The sequence below is a fragment of the Mucor mucedo genome, assembly GCF_025094135.1.
Source record: "Mucor mucedo strain NRRL 3635 chromosome Unknown EV154scaffold_168, whole genome shotgun sequence".
Classification (NCBI taxonomy): domain Eukaryota; kingdom Fungi; phylum Mucoromycota; class Mucoromycetes; order Mucorales; family Mucoraceae; genus Mucor; species Mucor mucedo.
The window spans coordinates 1-25805 of NW_026252452.1; the positions used below are offsets into that span (position 1 = coordinate 1).

At 35.6% G+C, this 25805-nt stretch overlaps 9 protein-coding genes across 9 annotated transcripts; 7 read left to right on the plus strand and 2 right to left on the minus strand.

Moving 5' to 3' along the window:
- Positions 1-4868: 4868 nt before the first annotated feature.
- On the plus strand, positions 4869-5466 carry EV154DRAFT_487038 (uncharacterized protein; the record flags this gene model as incomplete). Its single annotated transcript, XM_051598926.1, has 4 exons — positions 4869-4955; positions 5055-5167; positions 5189-5328; positions 5378-5466. The coding sequence occupies 4 exons, from the start codon at positions 4869-4871 to the stop codon at positions 5464-5466; spliced, it is 429 nt and encodes a 142-aa protein (XP_051451850.1).
- Positions 5467-7917: 2451 nt separating this feature from the next.
- On the plus strand, positions 7918-8567 carry EV154DRAFT_87061 (uncharacterized protein). The gene has a single exon (XM_051607819.1). The coding sequence runs from the start codon at positions 8007-8009 to the stop codon at positions 8391-8393; it is 387 nt and encodes a 128-aa protein (XP_051451851.1). The 5' UTR covers positions 7918-8006; the 3' UTR covers positions 8394-8567.
- Positions 8568-8936: 369 nt separating this feature from the next.
- On the plus strand, positions 8937-9733 carry EV154DRAFT_400801 (uncharacterized protein; the record flags this gene model as incomplete). The annotated part of the gene is made up of 3 exons (XM_051595276.1): positions 8937-9095; positions 9162-9271; positions 9331-9733. Coding segments are annotated over 3 exons (672 nt in total), but the record flags the coding sequence as incomplete, so codon positions are not given.
- Positions 9734-9776: 43 nt separating this feature from the next.
- EV154DRAFT_401169 (uncharacterized protein) lies at positions 9777-9950 on the plus strand (the record flags this gene model as incomplete). The annotated part of the gene is made up of 1 exon (XM_051595285.1): positions 9777-9950. A coding segment is annotated over one exon (174 nt), but the record flags the coding sequence as incomplete, so codon positions are not given.
- Positions 9951-16909: 6959 nt separating this feature from the next.
- EV154DRAFT_540494 (uncharacterized protein) lies at positions 16910-17968 on the plus strand (the record flags this gene model as incomplete). The annotated part of the gene is made up of 5 exons (XM_051604418.1): positions 16910-16934; positions 17012-17157; positions 17224-17333; positions 17393-17778; positions 17829-17968. The coding sequence occupies 5 exons, from the start codon at positions 16910-16912 to the stop codon at positions 17966-17968; spliced, it is 807 nt and encodes a 268-aa protein (XP_051451854.1).
- A 1866-nt stretch (positions 17969-19834) lies between these two features.
- On the minus strand, positions 19835-20166 carry EV154DRAFT_430592 (uncharacterized protein; the record flags this gene model as incomplete). The annotated part of the gene is made up of 2 exons (XM_051596550.1): positions 19835-19948; positions 20005-20166. Coding segments are annotated over 2 exons (276 nt in total), but the record flags the coding sequence as incomplete, so codon positions are not given.
- Positions 20167-22429: 2263 nt separating this feature from the next.
- On the plus strand, positions 22430-24183 carry EV154DRAFT_527620 (Endonuclease/exonuclease/phosphatase). Its single transcript, XM_051603498.1, has 5 exons — positions 22430-22634; positions 22705-23291; positions 23364-23388; positions 23449-23462; positions 23517-24183. Exons 2-5 carry the CDS (start codon positions 22748-22750, stop codon positions 24140-24142), a joined length of 1209 nt encoding a protein of 402 aa, XP_051451856.1. The 5' UTR covers positions 22430-22634; positions 22705-22747; the 3' UTR covers positions 24143-24183.
- EV154DRAFT_527624 (uncharacterized protein) lies at positions 24176-24765 on the minus strand. The gene is made up of 2 exons (XM_051603499.1): positions 24382-24765; positions 24176-24321 (listed from the first exon to the last, which is right to left on the minus strand). Exons 1-2 carry the CDS (start codon positions 24693-24695, stop codon positions 24276-24278), a joined length of 360 nt encoding a protein of 119 aa, XP_051451857.1. The 5' UTR covers positions 24696-24765; the 3' UTR covers positions 24176-24275.
- A 160-nt stretch (positions 24766-24925) lies between these two features.
- Positions 24926-25645, plus strand: EV154DRAFT_527626 (ribosomal protein L35A). The gene is made up of 3 exons (XM_051603500.1): positions 24926-25013; positions 25206-25488; positions 25558-25645. The coding sequence occupies exons 1-3, from the start codon at positions 24997-24999 to the stop codon at positions 25579-25581; spliced, it is 324 nt and encodes a 107-aa protein (XP_051451858.1). The 5' UTR covers positions 24926-24996; the 3' UTR covers positions 25582-25645.
- The last annotated feature ends 160 nt before the right edge of the window (positions 25646-25805 follow it).

Here is a 25805-nt window from a genome sequence, read left to right on the forward strand (position 1 = left end):
AAGATATGCCATATCTTTAAGTTTCGGAGAATGGTACTATCAAATTTGGTAGTTTTATGGGACGAGTGCGAGAGCATAATTAGTATGATCAAACATGGCACGATCGTGTTCTGCAATTCAGGGAAATATGTTTTTTATAACAGCACGATCACTATTCTTGACAGTTCCAAAAACAAAACTGTACCTGTATTGATCTTGATGCTCTTGAAAAAAATATAGACTTTTGTCAGTCACCTGTTTTTCGATTTTAGAAAATAAAATCAATGTGACAGGTTTAGTTTACACGATTAGTGTATACAATGTGTATTAGAGTCGACAAGCGTACTTATAATTATCATGTACATCTTTTTATACATCTGGGATTGATATGTCGAATCGCAATTTCAAAAGTGATTTTTTTTCCAAGCCTATGTAAATTAAATCTACAATGCCGCATTTAATGAGTGTTGATGATCTGTAGAAAAAAATTGAATATCATGAGTAGACTTCATTCAATAGAAGAAAACTGTGTCGTAAAGTATATTTAGCTCCTAATACCAATAACATATTGGATCATTGAATAAATCGTGCTACGTGATTGAAAATTGCAAAAAGCAATTTTGTAAATTATATATATATATATATATTAACTTGGTTTACGCGATCGTATATTTCCTGTAAGCTTTGGATGCAATGTAGAACCTTTATCAATTCTATATTAAAAACTATATTTATTTTGTGCAGGTAATATATTAAACTTAATAAATATCAATTCCATATTAATCATTTCTTACAATGCTTAATTTTTCTGGTCAATCCATTATTATATTTCATTATTATTGGATACAATTATTATATCCACAAAACAATCGGAATAGTGCTTTGAATAGAGAGCTGAACAAACTCGTTTGTAATATCTTATTGAGTCCTTCTGGAAATTTCCATGTACGAAAACTGATAATTAGATTTAAGATATTTCGAGACAATTCGAAGCGTAGTTAGTCGGGTCTTGCTTCTATTACAAATCAAGTTTTTCTGATTTAATACAAAAAAAAAAATAAAAGTATAAAAAAACAGTGATACGAAAGGTACTGAAGATTTAACTATGAAATAATAGGGTCTATTTATACTCTTTGAAAGCTGACCGTGATTAATATTTGCCTGCCCATAATTTTATCTTCGTTGTTAAATTCCACATGAATTCGTGGTACGTAGTCGCCTGCAGATTGCTTCAATGACTTCTGATATTATTTTTTAAAGGCTCTTCCATTGTACCCAATGTGTAAAAATTATAAATTTGGATTACTGGTGATTTTGTTTTATGCCATTATATTTATAAACAAAGAGGTTACCTTTTTTATTTTTGGTCGTGGAGCTTTTCTCAATAGAGACGTTGTTAAATTTTTATTTCCTAGTGTTCTTAATAACTGTTCTACTGCTGACGCTAGTGTTATTGTTTGCTTCACTCGTCTTACTACCTGAGGAAATGTCTAAACCTCCGTATTTTTCAAAACTCCATAATGGTCTACACATAAGTCTAAGAAAAATGTTTACGTTGATAGACATGCCATATTGTCTTGACTTTTAACTTCATAGGATGATCGATTTTTTGTTTTTCCTAAAATATGCTTTACTATCAGTGCATGCTATTACTGAAACGTTGATAGACAACGACTTGCTTGGGGTATATGTAGATGTTTCCATTTTAAGTAAAGGCCCAAACATTATAGATGATTACATCATTCTGACATAAGCTCTTGTTTATCAGTCATGATATAAGACTCGTTCACACATTTTTTCCTCCTTTTTTTCTCTTCCCTTAATACTTATTTCTCTTTTTTTTTCACATATATATGAAAGTAACTAAGGTTAGTTGATGATGACTTTTTGTCTTTCACAAATTCCTAAATTATTATCTCTTCTTTTTTTAAAAAAATGCAAAAGATACATTGCGATTCTTGTGATTTCTCTGCTACGGATCGTCTTTGCTATAGGATGGCAATCTCCCAGGTTGAGTTCTTAGGCTTTGAGACACTCAATGCATAGATTGTAAATAACAGGAATTGTACTGTAATATGTGTGGTCATACTGGCTTGCTGGTCATGGCTGTAAGTGATACAAAAAAATACATTGAAAAAATACGGAGGTATAGACATTTCCCTGTCCTTTTAATATCGTCTAATGCTAATACTCTGCTACCCATTTTATACAGCAATACCAAAAAACTGCTCTATAATCAAGGCATTTTATGTTATCTTACGATTTAGTTATTACTGATATCGCACCCATTCAAAGCAAATACCTTATCAGTCAAAAACAAATAACCCGTGACTTGATCATCTAATGAACTAAAAACAAAAACAAAACAAAATGCATCGCTTCTAAAGCAACTTTTTCCGTTTATTAAAATGCTCGACCTGCATAATAATATTGTCAAAGCACGTTTACAAGACATCAAAAAACGTTTACAAAACATCAAAAAAACGTTTACAAGACATCAAAACACGTTTACAAGACATCAAAGCACGGTAACAAGACATCAAAACACGTTTCAAACACGTCCCTACACGTTTATAACACTTCCCTACACGTTTACAACACTTCTCTACACGTTTACAACACTTCTCTACACGTTTACAACACTTCTCTACACGTTTACAACACTTCCCTACACGTTTATAACACTTTTCTACACGTATGTAGCACGCCAAAAAAACATGTACATAGAGCAGCAAGCAATGGCACGTCATAATCACGCGTGTTTAAGTAACAATGGAGGTGTCTTGTACCAAACAAGTGATGCGAGACTTCGCTAGAATTTTGGCTCGGTGGGAGGAGCGCCTTGCCAAACAAAAAGGAGTTCGAATTCGTTAGACAACAAAACAACTTGTTGAACTGGAGTTGAAAGCGTATACGGAACATTGTCAAGCTACAGCTCGCGTGCCTTTAAAACTTGAAAAAATAACTAGTCAGTACAAATTGTGTCTCAATAACATATAGCAATATGTCCAAGACGGCGACGATCATTTCAAAATTTGTCAAAGGTTGTCAGTGAGAAACTAATCCCAATTGTTTTTTCTCTTAAGTAATTAAGACACTAATATTCAAAATAGCCCACTGAAGACCAACTGCACACTACCATTAATAAGTTCAATAATGTCAACTATAGAACTACTACCGTTATGGAAGCACATGGGGAAACAGCTACAATGCTGCAACTGTTGTCCGCAATTCTAGAGGTGAAAGTTACAAGAAGTATGTGGTGATATCAGCCAGCAACATTCCTCAAGTCGCTGTTCTCGTTTAGTAAACCAGCAAGAACCCCCCTCCAGTAGAGATGTCGATCAACCTCGTGATCTGTCCAGTAATGGCAGTATCTGGAGTCAACTACCTTCCTCCTCGTCAGCTCCTAGCATTACCAAGGTCTTTAATGAGCCAAAAGATTCAAAATCGATCAAGGAAAAAAAAAAATAGAAGAATTGTTGATGATCCCCAAACATCTGGTGTATCACTATCCGCTCTACCACATTATGGGTTCGTGTTAGGATACGTAAGTATATAATAACTTTCAAAGAAAATAATTTCTAACTATTTACCGCTTTCTTTTTACCGTTGATAGAGTGAGGAAGAAATAGTAGTGAAAGAAAATTGAAATGAGTGTCTGGGATTTATGGAAGAAATACTTGAGACCATGCAGAATGATAGGAACATCGGTAAGTACAGGTGTGCATAAAATTTATTTAGATCGACATCTGTATTAAATATATTGTTTTAGTATAGCTTGGGTCGTTTAAGCATTGTTCTCGCTGATTAATAATCCGGAATTATTTGACTTAAATACAAATGGGACCCCCTTCAGACAATACTTCATTTGAAGAAAGCTCATCCGAAAGAGCCGGCCAATCACTTGAAGTGTTAATACACTGTAGCCAAGCCATTTATAAAAAAAATTCATACCGTTTTGCAGTTATTGTAAGTCTGATAAATCATTCAGGTTTTGCAGTATATATTTAACTTTACAAGTTATAGCACCAGCGGTCTGTTTATCAAAGATAGTGATGTTTACGTGAGTAAATTAAGCTGCAATTACTTCATATAATGGCCAATTCTAACGTCTTTGTCTAAATATACCATTACAACAAAGGTTTTTTTTTTTGTTTTTGACCAGAGCTCAAACCATAAAGCCTTTGCGGACAATGCTCTTGTTGCCTCGAGGACGACTTCCGGGACCAGCGAAGTAAAGGCTTCTACCCAGTATAGGTTTTTGGGATACCAGTTATGTGAATAAAAACGTCATCATCCAGCATCAGCGTATCTATACCATGGAATCTTTGAAGCATTACGCTCAAAATTTATCAGAGGTGGTCATTGATAAAGTAATGTTGATTCTCTTTTCTTTGTAGTATGTTAGATAATAATGCTGTTCAAAATAATCTACTGAAAACCAAGCAATAAAGAAAACCTCTAATTCACAAACGCCATTAATACAGACAAAATCGGAAGTAACACCGACAAGATCTATTGAGCACCTACCGCACAGAACACCGCTACAGATCAGTTCATGTCAATATGACTTTCGATCAAATTGGAGTTGCTTAAAGTAATTATTCAAGTATTCCTGAGTCACAATTACGTATGATGCAATTTTCAGGGCGACTGGTAGTAAAAGCAAACAACTTCTATCAGGACAGCATTTCATTCAAGATAATTGGAACGCTTGCTTGGGATCCTGTAGAGCGATTGAAATCACGCATTCCTTTCAGAAGTTCTAAAGTAGACGTTTATTTGAATGAGAAGACCTACCCCTTATTTGTGAGCTTGCCAAATCATCACCCGAAAGACTAATAAAAGCATCTGTGTGCGAGCTACTTCACGGATTAACTTTTTTTATGATTGGTAATGCAGCCTTCCAAGCCCAATATGCCAAAGAAGCCAGTGAATCCGATTTTCATAGGTTTTATCTGAAGATATTTCCAGTAACGATAAGATTAGGTATTGATTTAGATCAAATTGCTCGAGACATGCTCCGTCTACTTTATTCGCAAATTATCCAATGACTTACAAACAATGCACAGTCAGAAAATTTAGAGACTATGACTCTACTTACCGCTTGCCTTGAAGTTGCATGTAACTCAGATGCAGGCCTTCGTGATTATGGTGCTGAATTTATTCAAGAATTTGTAAAAGGGTTTATAAAATAAAGCTTAAGATCCACTGATGGAGCAAGAAATACCTTGTCTCTTCCCAAAAGATTATTTAACCTTATGACAAGCCCTAGTTCTACAAATCGCTTTCGTGCATATTTGATGTTGTTGAATGTATCGTTTTTTCAGCGAGGAATTAGTTCTGGTAAATGAATATACGATTGAAAAACTAGGGCATTTGTTTGTTAGTTTAGAAATGTCCGAGGTAGACCATCCATCTATCGGAACACATTCTGGTCTATCGTACAACGCTCCGACGCTTTGTGATTCGTGGGAAGATTAAATGCTTCGCGTGGAAGCTTCACCTACAGCTCTTGTCAATTTAATGACTTTTTTCGGGGTAATATTCTGAAATCAAGCCTATTTTCAAGCTAAATGTTTCAAGTTAAGATAAAGTGGTATATTTAATATAACTGGGTGTGAAGCTAAGTCAATTTTATTTATGCCTATGCTTGTTGATATCACCATATGTTTGCTTAGAAGGATTTTCTTCCATATATCCCGGACATTCATCTCGATATCTTCCTCTACTACTATTTCTTCTTCACTCTATCAACATCAAAAATAAAGTAGCAATTAGATATAAAGAATTTCCTTTCAAAGCTATTATATACTAACTGTATCTTCGTTTGAGCCGACATATAGCGTCAAAAAGGTGGCTGATGTTTTTTTTGAAGATATTAAGGACTCATCCGAAAATGTAACATTCAAACATTATAGGTAACCCTATAAATGCATCAAATGCAGTAATGCGATTTGCATAGGATGTACTTTCTGGTTTTAACCATGCTTAACTAAATGAGGTACATAAAGAGAATTTTATGAATTATGCAAAGGACTCTATAACGTCTGAACTTTATTATAGGGGTTTGAATCAAGGAAGAAAAATATGTGAAGGGTCAAACAGTTGGTCAAGTAAGTGTTAAATGATCAATGTTTTAAAGAATGTGTCTTCAACGAGTGGTAGATTTTTGGAATAAGGACTTTCCTGATACGTAAACCAATATCCTTGGCCAAGATGCTATATCCAATATGTCTACTTTAAAGTAAAGTAAAGAGTTTATCGGTATGAGCATAGAAAAAACGAATGCTATCCTTGATGGAATTAATCGGTAGATATATTTTAAGAAATTAAAGTAATTATTCTTTTAATTTGAGCTTTCCAGCTACCAGACTGCCATCGACATGTTAAAATATCTTGATACCAAAAAAGCTTTTATTTAGATGCTCGCGATGGTCACCCCACCAAACAATAATACTTGCTTTCCGAAAAAATTGAAAGTACGTCATCATTTCGAAAATTTATGACCTTGCAAAAATCAAAATCTATGATAATGTCCTTTTTCTCTCAGCGGTTAACACAAATCCAAGATTTCTGCAAAGTACAAGTAATTGAATGACGGACTGCTCAAACGAGAAACTAGTTGTACAAGTCGATACGCCTATGAAAAGAACAATTGCTTTTCTTATGAAGGACAGTGACAACAACTAATTGAACACTAGTGATTTCAAAACGTTTGACACATCCACCTTGTCATCACGATATCGCAAATTAGAAACTTAAAGAATAACGCTGTTGTAATAACAGAGTTAACTAAATGACTGGTGATGCTGACGTTATTTGTAACGGTATTGGTTTCGTTGGTGAGCTTGGGTATACGCATGCATTGAAAAATTACGAGGGTTAATACCGCCTTATTTATCTCAACTTTATATAACCCAAAGACATATTTAGTTTCAAATCATGATTCGTGGGAAAATACAGTGAGTATACAATAGCCTTGGAAGAAAAGAATTTCTATCTAATTACAGTTATTTTTTACCGCTAATAGAGCAAGAGTAAAACATTTTTAAACATGCCTCTTACCAATACAAAAGATGGTTTTTTTTTTCAGACCATCTAGGAAAATTAGATTAAATTACAAGTATGTCCAATGATATATTCTTGATACGCAAAAGAGTGACGACGGGAGCCACACCCAACAATCTGCCCACCTTTCATGACGCCAGTTACAATCCTTCACCGACTTCACCAGTCTTCATAGCAGTTTCCTCAGCGAAAAAAGTGTTGGTCGGGCAGTGACGATGATGTCAAGACCGATGCCATCTATCCTCGCTTCAATGTTAGTCAAGATGACAAAGTAGATATTGCTGCCTTTGAACGCATGGTTTAAAACCACACCCGCAAGTTATCCACCACAGGCACCATCCCACTCGCAAAAATACCCAGTCAACAAAACCATTTATACGGTCGGTCCAAATACGACGATTTAATGCCGACAGGTGTCCGACTCAATATTTATTCTTCGCAAAAGTATGCCACTGTCTCTACAGGCTTGGAGTAGTTATTGACCGAACATGGACAGAAAGCGCTGGAATCGGTTGTTTCCTCCAAAGGATGGTGGCTGGATGTCCTGTCTCTCTCTGCCGAAGAGATGCGAATTTTGAGCAAAGAAGGTATAAATATGCAATATCTTTTTTTTTTCATCTATTTTAATATACTATTCATGTAGACATTTTGGATTCATCCGCTAACCACAGAAGACATCCAAGCTCAGGAACCGCGTGAAAAAGTAGAACTGTTCCCGAATTATACATTTGTATGCTTTCGAGCTTTTGATATCGATCATGTGTCCGACCAAATCAAGCCCTTAACTTTTATACCTTGATCTTTAAGGAAGGCCTTTTAACCGTAAGTTCAGTCTCTTCTTTGAATCCAACATATTGACATTTTTTTTTGTTCTTGTTAAAAATCAGTTTAGTTATAAGAAATCCCGTTATTGTGACACAGTACGTGAAAGAACAGATCAACTGAAAGAGTTGATGATTACATCCAACTGGATAAATTATGCACTGATTGATGCGTTCACGGATAGTTTTGCCCCCATCATCTTGCAAGTAGAGATTGAAACAGTCTTGATTGACGAGCTCTCGTTGGTCCTGACGAAATCCGAACAAGGGGAAATGTTGCGCCCAATCAGTCGATGTCGCAAGAAATTCACCCAACTCTCTCTTTTATTGGGTTCCAAGTTGGATGTGATCAAGAGTTTAATGAAGCGTTACGAGGATAAATCACGCAAATTCGCGTTGATCGAACAACAATCATTTCCACAACAGGTCAATCATGCGTTACTGAATACGAACCATCAAACGAAAAAGCATACTCGAGAATCCATACCTCCTTCAATACGCCACCGTATAACGCCATAAAAGAAAAGAAGGCATTTAACGATGTCTTGTTGTATTTGGGCGATATCCAGATCACGTGGTGTTGATGGTCCAGAATATCAGTCATTATGACCGCATATTGCATCGTGCGGATACGAATTATCTTGCCCAAGTGAATTTCGAGTTGACACAGATGTATAATATGACGAATAATGTCACGATCGTTTGACTTCCTTGGTAATTGACGCTGGTGGTGGTTTGTGAAATATGAAGGTCAAGGTTCTCAGAAAAGATTTTGCGGATACTATTTACTTCTTTTGGGTCTTGGGTGGTATGGCCGTGTATTGTGCCATTTGTCTCGTCTTTGACAAACGTGCGGGTTTACTGTAATATGTGTGGCTTATTTACAAGTTACAAATTTGGCCCAGTGCGCGACAGGGGAAGATATCAAAATGATTGTGTGATTTATGGAAAGAAATACTTGAGACCATGCAAAATGATGGGAACATTGATAAGTACAGGTATGCATAAAATTTGTTTAGATCGACATCTGTATTAAATTAAACGTTTTACTATAGTTTGGAGCATTTGAATATTGTTCAACTTGGCAATAAATATGGCTCAAAAATCACCCGGGAGTATTACCCGAAAGAACTAATAAAAAAAACCGGCCTAACATATGAAGAAATTCCATGCTCATTTGTAAAAGATGAAGAATTCTATAACGGCGTATTTGATATTATTGTGAGTAAAAAGATCAACCAACAGTTTAAAATAGTGACATTTATTAACACCCTAAGTGATTGGTAGGTTCTTTCGGACGAGCTTTCCTCGAATACAGTATTAACCGAAGCGGCCTTACTTGCACTGAAGTCCAAAAATCCATTCATGAAATTTTTTGTTACCGTTCTACAGTCATTGTAAGTCTTTGATAGATAATTCAGGTTTTGCAGTATCTTTTTAACTTTCCAAATTATAGCACCAACGGTCTGTTCATCGAAGACAGTTATGTTTATGTAAACGAGATAAGCTATAATCACTTCATCCTATGGCTAATTCTGACGTCTTTGTCAAAATCAATTATTACAACTAAGTTTTTGTTGGGAGAAAAAAAATTGGAAGCTGTTTCCCAAGAGCTTAAGTTGATGAATGATAACCGACATTTTTACAATGCTGACGGCATCATACTGAACCTAAAAAGTAAGATAGAAATAGCCATATTAGAAACAACAGGCCCATTTCATCAGCAAAACGATCCTAAGGAAACTCAGGGCTACATAAAAGCTGGGTACGGTCTTGTGGCCATGTTGCACGTAATCGGGCGAACAATTCATTATGGTGATTTTGAAAGCTTCAAAAAAAACTGGTTTTTTTTTTATTCAGTCAACACGTTTGTATCTTATATTCTCTTTAAAGACGTATCCGCTAATGTTTTGTTTTATGGCGTTTTTAGTAACAAGGATCAGGATTCAGAGACTATCTATACCAGCAAGCAAGATCTATGTCACAAATTGTATCGGTTCAGTCGATGTGCCAACCCAAGCGAAGACATGTGAGGAAATGTTGATAACGCTTATTGACTTATTTTGGTTATTGAGGGTAAGGCATATTTGACATTTTGTTTATAAAAGTACCTAGCAATGAATATTAGCTAAAGCTGATAAACGAACAAAAATTATAGAATATGTTGGGCAAGGTTAACATGGATAAGATGTTTTTTAAACATTTGCACCATCTGCAGCTGACGGTGATAATCCCGTAATTGTTTGCCATCCAGGCTACTCACTTTTCTTTAATATAACATACACGTTGATGGAAGGCCAATCAGACAATGCGTTTGGAAAAGATTGGAGGGACAAAAATACTACGTTGGTTTTTTCGGGTGAAAAGAAGTTATTGGATATTGATTTTGGAAAGCTCTAATATGTACTTACGGCGAAGAAATTCTTTCTGCTATTCAACATAAATTAAAAACCGCTGACTTCAAAATCAAAGCGTACTTTGTTGTCGCACAGTTTCACCAAAAGCATATTCGACCCACTTTACATGAAGTAGTTAAACTGTCAACACCTGAAGAGAATGCTGCCACCATTATTATTCCGGATAAAATACTACATATAGAGGATGTATACAACATCTTATGTGAAAACATTCGGGCTTCCTTGATATCTAGCGACCGTATCGTTTACTGAAGTACAAGAATAAAGGTAGTGATCCACGCACTTAAACTCTTTAGAAGGTTACAATGCTATTTATCAAAGATTAAAGTCATGCTTGATATAAGCTGTAAGTGGAATATATCTATTTAATATGTGTATTCTTTTCGTCTAATTCCTTGTAGTTGAGCTTGGGCCATATAAGTATTGACATGGATTGTGGACATGATTTTAAAATCACGAGCGAATGCCCTTACACAGTTGTTCTTTTTCTTCGCGACATGATTGAAAAGGGTATCAAGCCAGTCATTCAAAATCCAACTACAACAATGGAGGCTTCAATGACAAACACTACATCATTTGGCTATGACGAAGTAGATTTTCTACTCAGTTAGGAGATCCATTCAAACTTTCGGTTTTCTCGTCACTTTATCCCATATATACCGCAATAATCCAAGAAGCACTTAATATTGCTATGGAGTTAATGGTAAATGATTGACAAGGAGTCGTTTTTCAATGGTCACTCTACCAATTAGTACATCTGTCTGGTACTGCGTCGTGTGTGTGCTGTATTTCAAAAAACTCTTAAAATAAATGTATGGATAAAGTCTGTATAGTTATGTATTCAACATGAATCTAACTTCCGGCAATTACATCCGCATCTCTACCCACTAGGCCTACTTTTAGTTTACAAACAATCCGTATATCCATATTGTATCACCCTTTTAAAGTATTATTTGGAACCTACCATCGTCCACAGTAGTTTTTTTGGCTACTTTGTTGCAGCGAACACAAATAAGTGTTCCGGAAAATCTAAACTATAACCCGTATATTTATGTAGATATCCGGGTTAAGGTTCCTTTCATGTATGTATGACCTTTTAGGTGTCACCTGTTTCATACTTTTGGATAATAATCCCGAAGGTCTAATATGTGGAATACAAATCGATGGTCAAAGGAACAAGATCCCACCGGTTATATGTAATTAATTTCAAACACCTATACTTTACAGTTATCAGTAAGATTAACGGGGGATAACAAAGGTCAAAGCTGGGATTATGTGAGGCAAATACTTCTAGGGCAGCCGCTGACAACCACCTACATATAAGCTATTATAGGTTAATTAGTCATTAACATAACTTTATCAGTAATTTTACAATTGATAATGTTTAAAAGAGCCCCATGATGTATTTGGGGACCTTCATTTTTTTATTAACAAAACAAAAATTTCAATAAATGTATGCTTATAAATACATTTTATTAGTTTTAAAGATACGCAAAGATAATGGTATTATAGCTGATTAAAAGAAGCGCAAATTCTGCATTGACGCATGGGATGTGCAATTATTTATCTTCCAACTCACGGCGAGCCTGATACCATTAAATGCAAAAGGCTCTTCAACTCCTAAACTCACTGATAGCCCAGCTTACCCAAATGAACTTGACATACACTAAAATGCTTTATTCCTTTAAATTGATACTTCAGTACAATGTTTTGTAATATCTCAATGATTGAATGCGGGGTTCTATTGGAAGATTTTCACGCTCAAAAAATATCATTTTATTCTAGAAAGTATGGGCTTAATGTCAGGAGACCTTCAATATCAATTTTTTGTTTTTGGTAAGAGGTCCTTCACTCGTGGCATCATCCCGTTTTCTCTTTTTCAGTTAAAAAACAACAATGTTAAAAAAATGAAGTTCAACATTAATATTAGGTATTCATATACCTGCTACAGTAGTATCGTAATTCTTCCTCATAGGACACAAATGACTCCTGGTATCTTTATGCCCTAGCTGTCCACGACCTTTGCAACGATTCTCTATCATATAAAATTATGAGAAAAAAATTGGAATAGACAATGTACTTCTCAATATACCTTCTGCTTCCAGTACTTCAGCGGCTACTGCTATTACCGTTACTGTCACTCCTGCTTCCAGAAGTCTCTGTTTTTTCCCTTTTCTTTGTTTCAATAAAATTCAGATTGACGAGCCTTTGTCTGTTTGATGGCATCTTGGGTAAAAAGCCTGGAGTAAAAAAAAAAAGAAGAAATTGGATGGGGGTGTTTATCAAAAAGGTAAATAAGAAATAACAAAGAGTTGTAATTAACCTTATGAACTCTCTTACATAGTTTTGTTTTCATTGATTAATCAATTGGGCAGATCCCCTGTTTTTTTAATTTTTTTACAATAGAGCCAAATTTTAATTGTATGTCGTGACTAACACAATCCTTGTTTCCTTCGCTCTCTGAGCACGCTTTATTTTTTAGATTGTATATTAATAAAAAACTATACTATTCCCTGTTTTCCCTTAGATCTTTCTAAGCCGTGCATCATGGAAATACTATGACTGATCAGACCACTATACATCAAATTGGTTCCGTCTCTAACAAAAAGTCAAAGCTTATATGATTTGCAACAAAATGTCTGGTATTGTTGTTGTGTATGCGTCCAAGGAGCCACATATGGAGGATACAACACCGAGACGTTCTAAAAATAAAGAGTCAAGCCACTGGTGAAAATGAAGGGGTCAAAATTCAAGTCAGAGAGTCAAAAGAAGCACAGCAAAAAAATATCAAACTGGGGGTCCTGCTAGAGGGTGAACAGAAAGAAGTCTGTGTGGTGAATATTCTTATCTAATCTATGCAAGAAACAGCTACCACGAGAGAACTCTTATCCGAGGATCATACACTACTTTTAAAAGCTTTTAACCAGGCGTACAGGTGAAAGGTGACGAGTATATAACCAGCGACGGTGGCATAATGGGTAACGAATTACTTGAAGAATGCCGGTGTCGATGCGGCTTATGAGCCACATTCGGTTAGGGTAGCATCTAGTACCAAAGCAGTTATACAAGGAATGGACATACCAAACGTCAAGGAGCACGCCAATTGGAGTCTGTTTTCCGGAACATTTGAGAAGTATTACTACAAACCAAGTATGCGAATTCATGATAGTCCCATGGTGCAAAATTCAATTTGTTCCGCGAAAAAGGGTACCCCTTCGGAGTCTGAAGTGAAGGCAACAAGGAGGTATAATATATGCGCTTTTTGCTGTCAGTTCTTTTCAGCGAATCATATTGCTTAATTTTAGTGATTTCTACGAAATTTCTCATGATGATTTCCAATAAAGCTATTATATTCTCTTATTTTTAAACGCTATCTTTTGCCTACTTTCAAAAATAATAAACCTATTTCATATCTTTCAAATTAAAACAACAACGATACCTCAAAATCTTCTCCACCTAAAAAACACTACAGAGAATGGACAGAACGAAAAGTCATTGCCATGTTTGCGTTGCATCCATATGATTGAAAGACGCTTAAAGTGTCAAAGGCAAAAGAAAACGCCAGGAAAAAGGTTAACGAAATAGATAGCAATGCGGCAAAAATTCAAAGTTGGAATACCTTTCAACTTAAGATCAACAATTTGATCGAAGAAGTAAGTAAAAAGCAACTGTATGACAATACCTATGGCACTGGAAGTAACGATTCTGAGACTTACCTGGAGCACAGCGTAATGGAATCGAAACTGAATGTAAGCAACCAATTTAAACTATATGGCATCGTATGTTAAAATTTTACTTAGATGGCAAACGGCAAGCAGTCGAAAAGTAAGACAAAAGAGACCGAAGCCAATGGTCTTTTTAAGAAAAAAATAGATCAAGAAGCTTAGGTAGCAGCTTCAAAGAGGGCACACATGCAGTCGGTCAGCAAACCAACACGAAGCAGCCGGACTTTTCATCTCTTGAAAAAATTGAATGAGATGAAGAAGCCATTAGGGATAAAAAGGCAGCTTGTGTAAATCCCGTACCTGGATTAAACAGTGGCATCAAACGCTCAATTGTGAACCTGGAACAGGAAAGGTTACAAGAATAAGATGCCATAAAAAAACGGGTGCTAAAACCGATGTACTTGAAGACATGGTAAAGACTGCCATCAAAAAGCAGGATAACAACGAGCAACTATTACACCAAGTCCTCATAGGTCCTGTCTCTCAACATCGTCATCTTCCTCCTCGTTCTATTGCGCCTGCCCAATTTTAAAAGCAAGACATTATGAAAAATCTACCATAAAAACTAGTTTATTATGGCATTATTTCATTGTTTCATTATTTCATTAATATATTCTTCTAATATTGGCGGTTCTCTTCCAAATTACTTACTCGTTTAATTACCTCCATCGACACAGATGTGAACATTTTTTATGAGCGTTGTAATTTCATAAAAAAGACCACATCTGCTTTGGAATATCTTTTGTCCTGGCTTGTATCTAACAAAAGAAAACAACTTTACAACATGGCCAAACTCCCATCCTGCTGCGATTCCTACTGCTTTCATTGAATCATTTTCTGCGTCTGTCATTTGGGTGCCTAATATTTGCCGTTCACTATGATACGTAATTGTATTTTGAAACCGACAGTATACTATCACCTGTTCTGAATGGCTTTAACAAGCATCTATCTTTTCTATATGCAGGATCTCCGTATGTTGCGTATATCCTTTCTTTAATGTGAGAAAAGTCAAGGCATTGACGAAGATCAACGATTACTTCACTTGTGTCAAACATGTTTTGGTCATGAATAGCTCAAGCAAAAGGACTTGTTAGACTGACGGTGATCCCATCAGGCGTGACAATACTTTGTTATTTTAAATCATGACAGCGCTTTACGTAAGAGAACATAATTTGAACATTTAGAACACGAAACACGTATTGATCATTGAATACTAACCGTGTACCCAATATGAGTAAATCTTATGCCGCGGATGGGTCTAGCAACTGCGACCAAAGTACCATCTATAAAGCCCCCACAATTTTATCATATGGAGATCCTATGTAAGCGATAGGTACAATTCAGCGTATTGTTAACAATTATACAATATATTTAGCAACATGCTTACCTTTTGCATGAATGACAGCTGAAAACATTTGAAAATAAAAAAGATTCAAATATTTCTTATTGCATTTGATACCTTCGTGAAAGTTATCTTGGACTAATTCAATCATATCATTAAAAACAACATCGATGGTTGTTTGATTAATTCCAAACAACATCTCAAGGTCTGGAAGGCGATTTGAATATGCCAATCTTCGTAGCATTATTCCTAGACAAAAGACTCGACCAAATGAGAATCTATGCACATCTTGTCACTCAACATGTTGAATTTCAAGCACTTACCACTATTGAAGACTCGTACGTCTAGACGTTAAAGCATATCGTCTTCTAACAAATATTCTCCGTCATCTTCAGCAAAATAATAGTATTTTTCCGTTAGCAAGGGTTTCTTCAGTGCTGTGTTGATAAGCTATGATGATAAAAAAAATTAAGTTACGTTAAAAAAGAGGAAGAAAAATATTTCGTTATTGTCATTGAAAGACTTTCTTTTTTTTTTTTTTTTTTGCCACTAAATTATGATACGAAATTAAAATACGTGTAAATTATAACAAGAAAATAAAACGCTCTCTTATATTTACTACAATAAACTTGTTACTAGACTTTTAAGATAAGAATAAAGATAAATTTTATTGAAGCCATATATATTATTCATAATTGTCAATCCGAAGCACCTACAATTATATTGGTTTGTAAGGCAGTAGATACAATTACTGCGGTTAGTTATGTCATAAGTTACAATCGCCTATTGGCGAATTGATGACATAATAGACTCGCGACAATAACTTGTGAACAAAAAATCAAAAAAAAAAAAAGATTGCTTTTAAAGCAACTTGTTTCTCTTTAATAAAATGCTTAACCTCAATGAAAAACTCGCCTTGCCAAACAAAAAAGAGTTTGCATTCTTTAGACAAAACAACTTGTCGAACTGGAGTTTAGAAGCATATGTGGAACATTGTCAAGCTTCAAGTCGCGTGCCGTTAAAACTTGAAAAACTAAGTAGTCAATACAAATTGTTTCTCAACAACATACAGCACTATGTCCAAGACGACGACGTGAAACATTATGTTAATAGTTTAGCAGAGGTTGCCAATGATAAAGTAATGTCAATTGTCTTTTCTTTTTAGTAATTAAGACACTAATATTCAAAATAGGCCACCGAAGACCAGCTCCACACTACTATCAATAATTTCCATAATGTCAACTATGGAACTACGGCCGTTATGGAAGCACATGGGGAAGTCAAGGTTACTCAAGGAAGCAAGAAAAGAAAAATCGCTGACAACCCACCAACATCTGGTCTCTCGTTATCACCAGAACGTTACGTTCCACAGCCTTATGATTCCTGGGAAGATACGGTAAGTATACAATAGCTTTGAAGGAAAATAATTTCTATCTATTTACCGCTTTTTTTTTTTTTACCGTTGATAGAGTGAGGAAGAAATAGTAGTGGAGGAAAATGTTGAAATGAATGTTTGGGATGTATGGAAGGAAATACTCGAGACCATGCAAAATGATGGCAACATCGATAAGTACAGGTATGCATAAAGTTTATTTAGATCGACCACTGTATTAAATTAAACGTTTTATTATAGTTTGGAGCATTTGAATATAGTTCAACTTGGCAATAAACATGGCTCAAAAATCACCCGGGAGTATTACCCGAAAGAACTAATAAAAAAAACCGGCCTAACATATGAAGAAATTCCATGCTCATTTGTAAAAGATGAAGAATTCTATAACGGCGTGTTTGATATTATTGTGAGTAAAAAGATCAACCAACAGTTTAAAATAGTGACATTTATTAACACCCTAAGTGATTGGTAGGTTCTTTCGGACGAGCTTTCCTCGAATACAATATTAACCGAAGCGGCCCTACTTGCACTGAAGTCCAAAAATCCATTCATGACATTTTTTGTTACCGTTCTACAATCATTGTAAGTCTTTGATAGATCATTCAGGTTTTGCAGTATCTATTTAACTTACCAAATTATAGCATCAACGGTCTATTCAACGAAGACAGTGATGTTTATGTTAACGAAATAAGCTATAATCACTTCATCCTATGGCCAATTCTGACGTCTTTATCAAAATCAATTATTACAACTAAGTTTTTGTTGGGAGAAAAAAAATTGGAAGCTGTTTCCCAAGAGCTTAAGTTGATGAATGATAACCGACATTTTTACAATGCTGACGGCATCATACTGAACCTAAAAAGTAAGATAGAAATAGCCATATTAGAAACAACAGGCCCATTTCATCAGCAAAACGATCCTAAGGAAACTCAGGACTACATAAAAGCTGGGTACGGTCTTGTGGCCATGTTGCATGTAATCGGACGAAAGTTTCACTATGGCGAATTTGACATCTTTAAAAAAATCGGTTCTTTTTTTATTCAGGCAACACGTTTGTATCTTCTATTTTCTTTAAAGACGTATCCGCTAACGTTTTATTTTATGGCGTTTTTAGCAACCAAGATCAGGATTTGGAGGTTATCTATGCCAGCAAGCAAAATTTATATCACAAATTGTATCGGTTCGGTCGAAGTGCCAGTCCAAGCAAAGACATGTGAAGAGAAGTTAAGAAAGCTAATTGACTTATTTTGGTTGTTGAGGGTAAGATATATTTGATCCATATTTTGTCATTTTATTTCTTATTAATGCCTTGTTAGCTTCTGATCAAGGAATCATATCAAGCTATGGATGAACTTGAAGAATCTCATGCAAGGAACATAAAAGTAAAGGCTAGGAAGTTGGAAGGTTACGACAAAGTTACAAGCTTGTGTGACAACTTCAAGATAAATACCCTTGTCAAGCTCCCTCAAATTTATATAAAAAAATCAGGCCACATGCAGATAAATAGTGCAGATGACACAAATTAAATAATAAAAGCATATATTATCGATAGTTTTTTATAAAAGAACACAGTCTACTAATACGCTATATTTGGAATTTTTAAAAGATATTTAGTCAATATGTATGTATAATGCTGATAAGAATAAATGAATTTAGATGCAACAAACATTTCTGTCACAACAAACAGAAACACCTTTATTTATTAATTACCATTAAAACGAGTCAAGACAATTAAACGGAAGTCAAATGTAAAGTAAGTATTGCTGTAGTGTAAATGAACAAGAACAGGGGTGTAAAAAAAAGAATAGAAAAGAGAACTCTTATTTTTGTTGTAAAATTCCAAAACTTTACTCTACTTTATGTAATTGAGGCATGTAATATTGAGGTATAGGTGCATCCAGAAAATCGGCTTCCATCATCAGCTCTCGTTTATCTGCCTGTACTAAATATAGCTCTGAACAATCTTCGCAGGCGATTAAAGCCTTGGATAAGATTAGAACCATGCTCACCATCGAAATGGTCAGAACTCCTCCTTTGATCCGAGTATTCGCTGCTAATCATTACGCATAAAGACAAAAAAAGAGAGGGTACTCGTCGATGTTACCTTATTTTTGCCTAGTCTCAAGTATTTCCTTCCATACATCCCAAACATTCATTTCAACATTTTCCTCCACTACTATTTCTTCCTCAATCTATCAACGGTAAAAAAAAAAAAAAAAAAAGCGGTAAATAGATAGAAATTATTTTCCTTCAAAGCTATTGTATACTTACCGTATCTTCCCAGGAATCATAAGGTTGTGGAGCGTAACGTTCTGGTGATAACGATAGACCAGATGTTTGTGGATTGTCAGCGATTTTTCTTTTCTTGTTTCCTTGTTTAACCTTGACTTCCCCATGTGCTTCCATAACGGCCGTAGTTCCATAGTTGACATTATGGAAATTATTGATAGTAGTGCGCAGTTGGTCTTCGGTGGGCTATTTTGAACATAAGTGTTTTACTCACTACAGAGAAAAGTCAATTAACCTTACTTCTCTAACGATTTCTAATAAATTCTCCATATATTTTTCACGTCGTCGTCTTTGATGTTGTTAAGACACAATTTGTACTGATAAGTTATTTTTTCAGGTTTTAAAGACGACTTGTACCCTAACAATGTTCCATATACGCTTTTAAACTCCAGTTCGACAAGTTATTTTGTCTAAAGAATACAGACTCTTTTTTGTTTGGCAAGACGAGTTTTTCATTGAAGTTGAGCATTTAATTAAAGGGAAACAAGTTTTTTTCTTTTGATTTTTAGGTCACAAGTTATTGTCGTGAGTCTATTATGTCATCAGTTCGCCAATCGGCGATTGTAACTTATGACATAACTAAACGCAGCAATCGTATCTACTACCCTACAAACCAATATAATTGTAGTTACTTCGGATTGACAAATATAGCGTATATAGTAGACTATGTTATTTTATAAAAAAACTATGCTTTTATTATTTAATTGGTGTCATCTGAACTGTTTATCTGCATGTGGCCTGATTTTTTTATATAAATTTGAAAGAGCTTAACGAGGGTATTTGTCTTGAAGTTGTCACAAGCTTGTAACTTTATCATAACCTTCCAACTTCCTAGCCTTTACTTTTATGTTCCTAGCATGAGATTCCTTAAGTTCATCCATGGCTTGATATGATTCCTTGATCAGAAGCTAACAAGGCATTAATAAGAAATAAAATGACAAAATATGGATCAAATATATCTTACCCTCAACAACCAAAATAAGTCAATTAGCTTTCTTAACTTCTCTTCACATGTCTTTGCTTGGACTGGCACTTCGACCGAACCGATACAATTTGTGATATAAATTTTGCTTGCTGGCATAGATAACCTCCAAATCCTGATCTTGGTTGCTAAAAACGCCATAAAATAAAACGTTAGCGGATACGTCTTTAAAGAAAATAGAAGATACAAACGTGTTGCCTGAATAAAAAAAGAATTAATTTTTTTAAAGATGTCAAATACACCATAGTGAAACTTTCAAATATGCCGTTATATTATTCTTAATCTTCAGCATATGAGCATGGAATTCCCTCAAGTGTTCGGTTTTTTTGTGGGTGATTTTTTAGCCATGTTATTGCCAAGCTGAACAATATTCAAATGCTCCAAACTATAATAAAACAATTACTTTAATACAGATGTCGATCTAAATAAATTTTATGCATACCTGTATAAGCCACAATCAGCCATGGGAGCTGGTGTAACGTGGATTAGGGGATCACTCGAAGGACCAAAGCATTGTAACTGCAAATAGATAACTACCACCGATGCCGACAGCATTTGTAAGTGTTGCTTGTCTAAACAGTATTGTCGTTACAATTAACACCGAAAATCAGAGAGAATCCATGAAAACGAGTATATGAAAACGAGTCTATAGGGTAAGATTGAGCTGATGAAAACATCCAACAAAGTGAACTGCGCAAACAAACGTTAATCTTTTTGTCTCGGGACTCCGATTACTAACTTCACTTACATAAGAAGTTTCCAAGCAATAATTAGAGTTTACGATATTGTAAGTGAAATGGACCATCATCTCTTTACTGTTGCCGTAGATATATTTCATTTTTTACACAGGCATGCAGAATAATCAACTCTATGCAATCAAACAAACCAACTTGTTACTACGGAATTTCGATTTCTTTAGATATTATTACCTGGTTTTCAGTTTTTCTCAATATCAAACAAGTTTCATCAGATGTATGTAGTAGACAATATTAATCAATAACCACCGATCAGGTAAACTGAAGGGCTATTGTCGAATCTGGAAAGACTCCAAGTTAATGATTAAGCAGACGCGGGAGCTCCTATATTCCAAAGTTCCTCCATAGGCTTGCCGGGTTCGTCAGGAAGCAATACATACCCCCTCAAGTCACTGTTCTATTACTCATCTGATGAAAGCCAAAACAATGACAATATTAATCAATAACCACCGATCAGGTAAACTGAAGGGCTATTGTCGAATCTGGAAAGACTCCAAGTTAATGATTAAGCAGACGCGGGAGCTCCTATATTCCAAAGTTCCTCCATAGGCTTGCCGGGTTCGTCAGGAAGCAACGCATGCTCCCTCAAGTCATTGGTCATTGTAGGCTAAGAAGGATACTGTTGCAATGACATATTTCATTTTTTACACATGCATGCAGAATAATCAACTCTATGCAATCAAACAAACTAACTTGTTACTACGGAATTTCGATTCCTTTAGATATTATTACCTGGTTTTCAGTTTTTCTTAATATCAAACAAGTTTCATCAGATGTATGTAATAGACAATATTAATCAATAACCACCGATCAGGTAAACTGAAGGGCTATTGTCGAATCTGGAAAGACTCCAAGTTAATGATTAAGCAGACGCGGGAGCTCCTATATTCCAAAGTTCCTCCATAGGCTTGCCGGGTTCGTCAGGAAGCAATACATACTACCTCAAGTCACTGTTCTATTACTCATCTGATGAAAGCCAAAACAATGACAATATTAATCAATAACCACCGATCAGGTAAACTGAAGGGCTATTGTCGAATCTGGAAAGACTCCAAGTTAATGATTAAGCAGACGCGGGAGCTCCTATATTCCAAAGTTCCTCCATAGGCTTGCCGGGTTCGTCAGGAAGCAATACATACCCCCTCAAGTCATTGGTCATTGTAGGCTAAGAAGGATAAAAAAATTGCAAATAGAGCTTTCGAAATTTTTGTCATAATAGATGACGTATTTAAAATTGTCCAATCAAAGCTTGATTTGTAGTAAATGGAGTGCCAATTCGAGTTAACCCAAGACGGTAAAACCTACCACTTTGAATGTGTATTCTGATAGCAGCTTAATAGTTCTTTGTTGGTGAAATATACTCCTGCATTGTATGATCACTGTCTATTTTTTCATATGTAACAATCTTATACCCAGAGGATTCATTGGGGACATACTGTAACTAAATAGCAGCAGCTGAGAGAGGAGAAGCTGTGTGCCTATTTCCACTAGCAGACCTAGATATGCTATTGACAATGGTCTCTGTGATGTTCTGTAAATACATCCTCAATTATTTACTAGTAGTTCTTACTTTGTAATAAGCCATTGATCATGCGCATATGGCGCTTATGCAAATTGATTTATGAAGAGCACGATTAATTAGCCTGTCACATTTTTATTTTATTTTTTTAACACTACAGTAATGAGAGTTCTAACTTGGAACGTCAATGGGCTCTCAAGTACATTACAGTACTACCCATGGACAGAACATAAGACCTACAAAGTAAATAGTATGCAATATGGACAACACTTGCATGTCTAAACATTTTACGCTTTTTGACAGTATTTACTGGACACGTTAAATTCAGACATTATATGGTAACTTTTCTGTCTCCCTTTATTTAAGCAACTCTTCCCATTAACCCAAACACACACACACATACAAAAGTCTACAAGAAATCAAGTGTCAACGTGCAAAATTACCGCGAGATATGGCCCTTGTACCTGGTTATCATGCCTATTTTTCGTTTTCAAAAGTAAAATTAGGATATTCTGGTGTAGCAGTGTATATCAAGGACACCTTCATTCAACCACAGCGTACCTATGAAGGTATTACGGGAATACTAGACACCGGAAGCAGTTTCACATACAATTTAACTACACCTGCGGAAAAATTAGATGCGGAAGGACGATGTATTATCTTGGATTTTGGGTTTCTTGTCCTGTTCAATATCTATTTCCCTAATGATTCAGAGGGAACGAGACTCGAGTTTAAAATGGATTATCATGTATGCGTGAAACAACGTGTACGGGACTTTTTAGAGATGGGCAAAGAGGTGATTTTGGTAGGCGACATAAATGCAGTGCATGAAGAAATAGATCATTGTGATCCCAAACAAAGCATCAGAGAACATGGGATTAAGAATTTTAAGGATCTACCACAAAGAAGTTGGTTAGATCAGATATTGGTTCCTAATGGTCCATTGATTGATATGACTCGACTTTATCATCCAGATCGTCAAAAAATGTTCACTTGTAAGCCTATTTTAGATATATATATATATATATTCTTTTGTGAACTATTTTAATATACTTACTTAATGATAGGTTGGAACACGAGAACAAATGCAAGGTAAGGGCCGGATTGAACACAAAGTACCGAATAGGAACATTAATTCTTTGTAAATGACAGGCCCGCCAACTTTGGTAAAATTGACTATTTTTGTTTGTTATTATTTATTAACAGCGTAATTTAATCAGGTACACGTATTGATTATGTATTGGCGTCGCGAGGATTAAAGTCTTGGTTTAAATATTCGGATATTCAACCAGAGATCATGGGATCTGATCATTGCCCAGTGTATGCAGATTTCCTGGATGAAATGGTGGATCTATTGGATAAACAACCAACGACATATGAATCACCCTTACTGTCTCATCACTATCCCGAGTTTAGTAACAAGCAAAAGAAACTATCAAACTATTTCAGCAAATCCACTAGTAGTAGCACGCCTACTTTATCAGTATGTACGCCAAGTAAACGAAGTGCCGATGATGAAATGTCAAGATCATGTGGCCCAAAGAAACAAAAGTCTATCCAGTCCTTTTTCAATGGCAATAGTAATAAAAAAGATGATGATGTGGATAAACTTATTCAGCATGTGGAGCAAAAGGAAACAACGACAAAAGCATGGACAAGCTTATTTTCGGCACGGGAAGTTCCACGATGTAAAGTCCATAATGAACCATGTTTGGAGCGAACCGTCACCAAAAAGGGACCTAATTTGGGCCGTATATTTTATATTTGCTCAAAACCTATAGGACCGAAAGATGGACCGGCTCATCAATTTAATTGCAATTTCTTTCAATGGAAGACTACTAAATAACATTTTTCAAAAAACGTGTGTTTGTCATACCTTAATTTAACAAGTAATTTTTATATATTTTTTTATTTTTTTTTTGGGAAAGGAGAGAGGGGTATATGAAATGGGTTTAATATAATGATTTTTTTTGCTTTACCTAGCAGCATTCTTTTGCTCCGAAACAGAGGCATATTGCAGCTAGACTATATAGAAAGAGTGTTTAGAATATAAATTAAAAAAAAAAAAGAATGATATCATTTTACCATCCCCAACAACATGCGTCTTTTGATCGAGTGGGCTGTCGATAGACAATGACAGTTTGTGGTGCAGGAGTTGGAAGGTAGAATTGGTTGATTTGATTAAAATTGTTCAAATTGGTGTTACATTTTTGCTGCTGGTGCTGTTGTTCTAATACCTGCTGCTGGTGTTCATTCATTGTTGAATGGAGTTGAGGTGGTTGATATGCAGGTGGTGGTGGATAATCATCAAAAAATGAATCTGATGTCGAGTGCCCGAACCCTTGATAATTGGGTGAAATAGGCGCTGAGATATGATGTGCTCTCTTCTTTTCATTCATTTGGGTACTAAAGAAAGAAAAGAGAAAAAGAAGAGGAAAAAGAGAAGTGCCCTATATAACTTTGTTACACGCCTAAATAAACCATACACACTCTCTTTTTTGGGGTCTGCTATTCAAAACACAACGGGTAGATCTATAAATTTGGTCCGGTCCGGAATGGAGCTGATTTTTTTTTTTTATTGACTGGGACGAAAAATGCAGGATGGGTCACTATGGGGAGGCGGAAAATGGGGGGTGGTTAGAAGGAAAATCTAATGGCGTAAACTCATACACCTTCCTCTTTCATCACCTATCATTAGACATGTCTGGATCCGATCGGTAAGACATTAATCACAAGCAGAAATAAATCAATGGATGCATCAAAAAAATTAGAAACAGGACATTAGATGGGGAAACAACAATGGATGGAACAATTCTTAAAAATGTGATTTTTTTTATAAAAGCACAGCATGACATTGATTTATTTCTAAATGGCTTAATTGTACTTGTAAACTAACTCGTCTTTTATAGTTTGTACAGCAAGGGCCGCGTCTTGGGCTTCGAACGTGCCATGCGTACCCAAAACCCTAACGTTTCTCTCATTCAAGTTGAAGGTGTCCAAACCACCAAGGATGCTCAATTCTACCTCGGTAAGCGTATCGCCTATGTCTACCGTGCTCAACGTGAGATCAACGGTTCCAAGATCCGTGTCATCTGGGGTCGTATTGCTCGTACCCACGGTACCAACGGTGTCGTCAAGGCCCGTTTCCGTAAGAACTTGCCCCCCAAGGTCTTCGGTGCTTCCGTCCGTATTGTAAGTCTTTTTTTCTTCTTTATGCTGTCAACCATGTACTCATTCTCTTTCTTTTTTTTTTTTTACTAGATGCTTTACCCTTCCAACATCTAAATTTATTTTTTAGACTGTCGAATTTTTTAAACCAAAAAATAAAAAGTGAAACTTTATACATTCATCTTTTTTTTTCCGTCTGTGTGTGTGTGTGTTCCTTATTTTTCTTACCGAAGGAGGGGAAGAATTTAATATTAAAAAAAAAGAGGAGGGGTGTTTAGTTTGCAGAAAAATTTATTAATATGTATTATTCAGAAATGTACGTTTCTTTGGATACGGTGATT

Excerpts from the sequence above, each read along its gene's own strand:
- EV154DRAFT_87061 (XM_051607819.1), top strand. The coding sequence starts at position 8,007 with ATGATTACATCCAACTGGATAAATTATGCACTGATTGATGCGTTCACG.
- EV154DRAFT_527620 (XM_051603498.1), top strand. The coding sequence starts at position 22,748 with ATGGCCCTTGTACCTGGTTATCATGCCTATTTTTCGTTTTCAAAAGTA. Across the intron at positions 23,292-23,363 it reads TCGTCAAAAAATGTTCACTT|GTTGGAACACGAGAACAAAT; the intron begins GTAAGCCTATTT and ends ACTTAATGATAG.
- EV154DRAFT_527624 (XM_051603499.1), bottom strand. The coding sequence starts at position 24,695 with ATGAATGAAAAGAAGAGAGCACATCATATCTCAGCGCCTATTTCACCC. Across the intron at positions 24,322-24,381 it reads GACGCATGTTGTTGGGGATG|TCTAGCTGCAATATGCCTCT; the intron begins GTAAAATGATAT and ends CTTTCTATATAG.
- EV154DRAFT_527626 (XM_051603500.1), top strand. Across the intron at positions 25,489-25,557 it reads TCGGTGCTTCCGTCCGTATT|ATGCTTTACCCTTCCAACAT; the intron begins GTAAGTCTTTTT and ends TTTTTTTACTAG.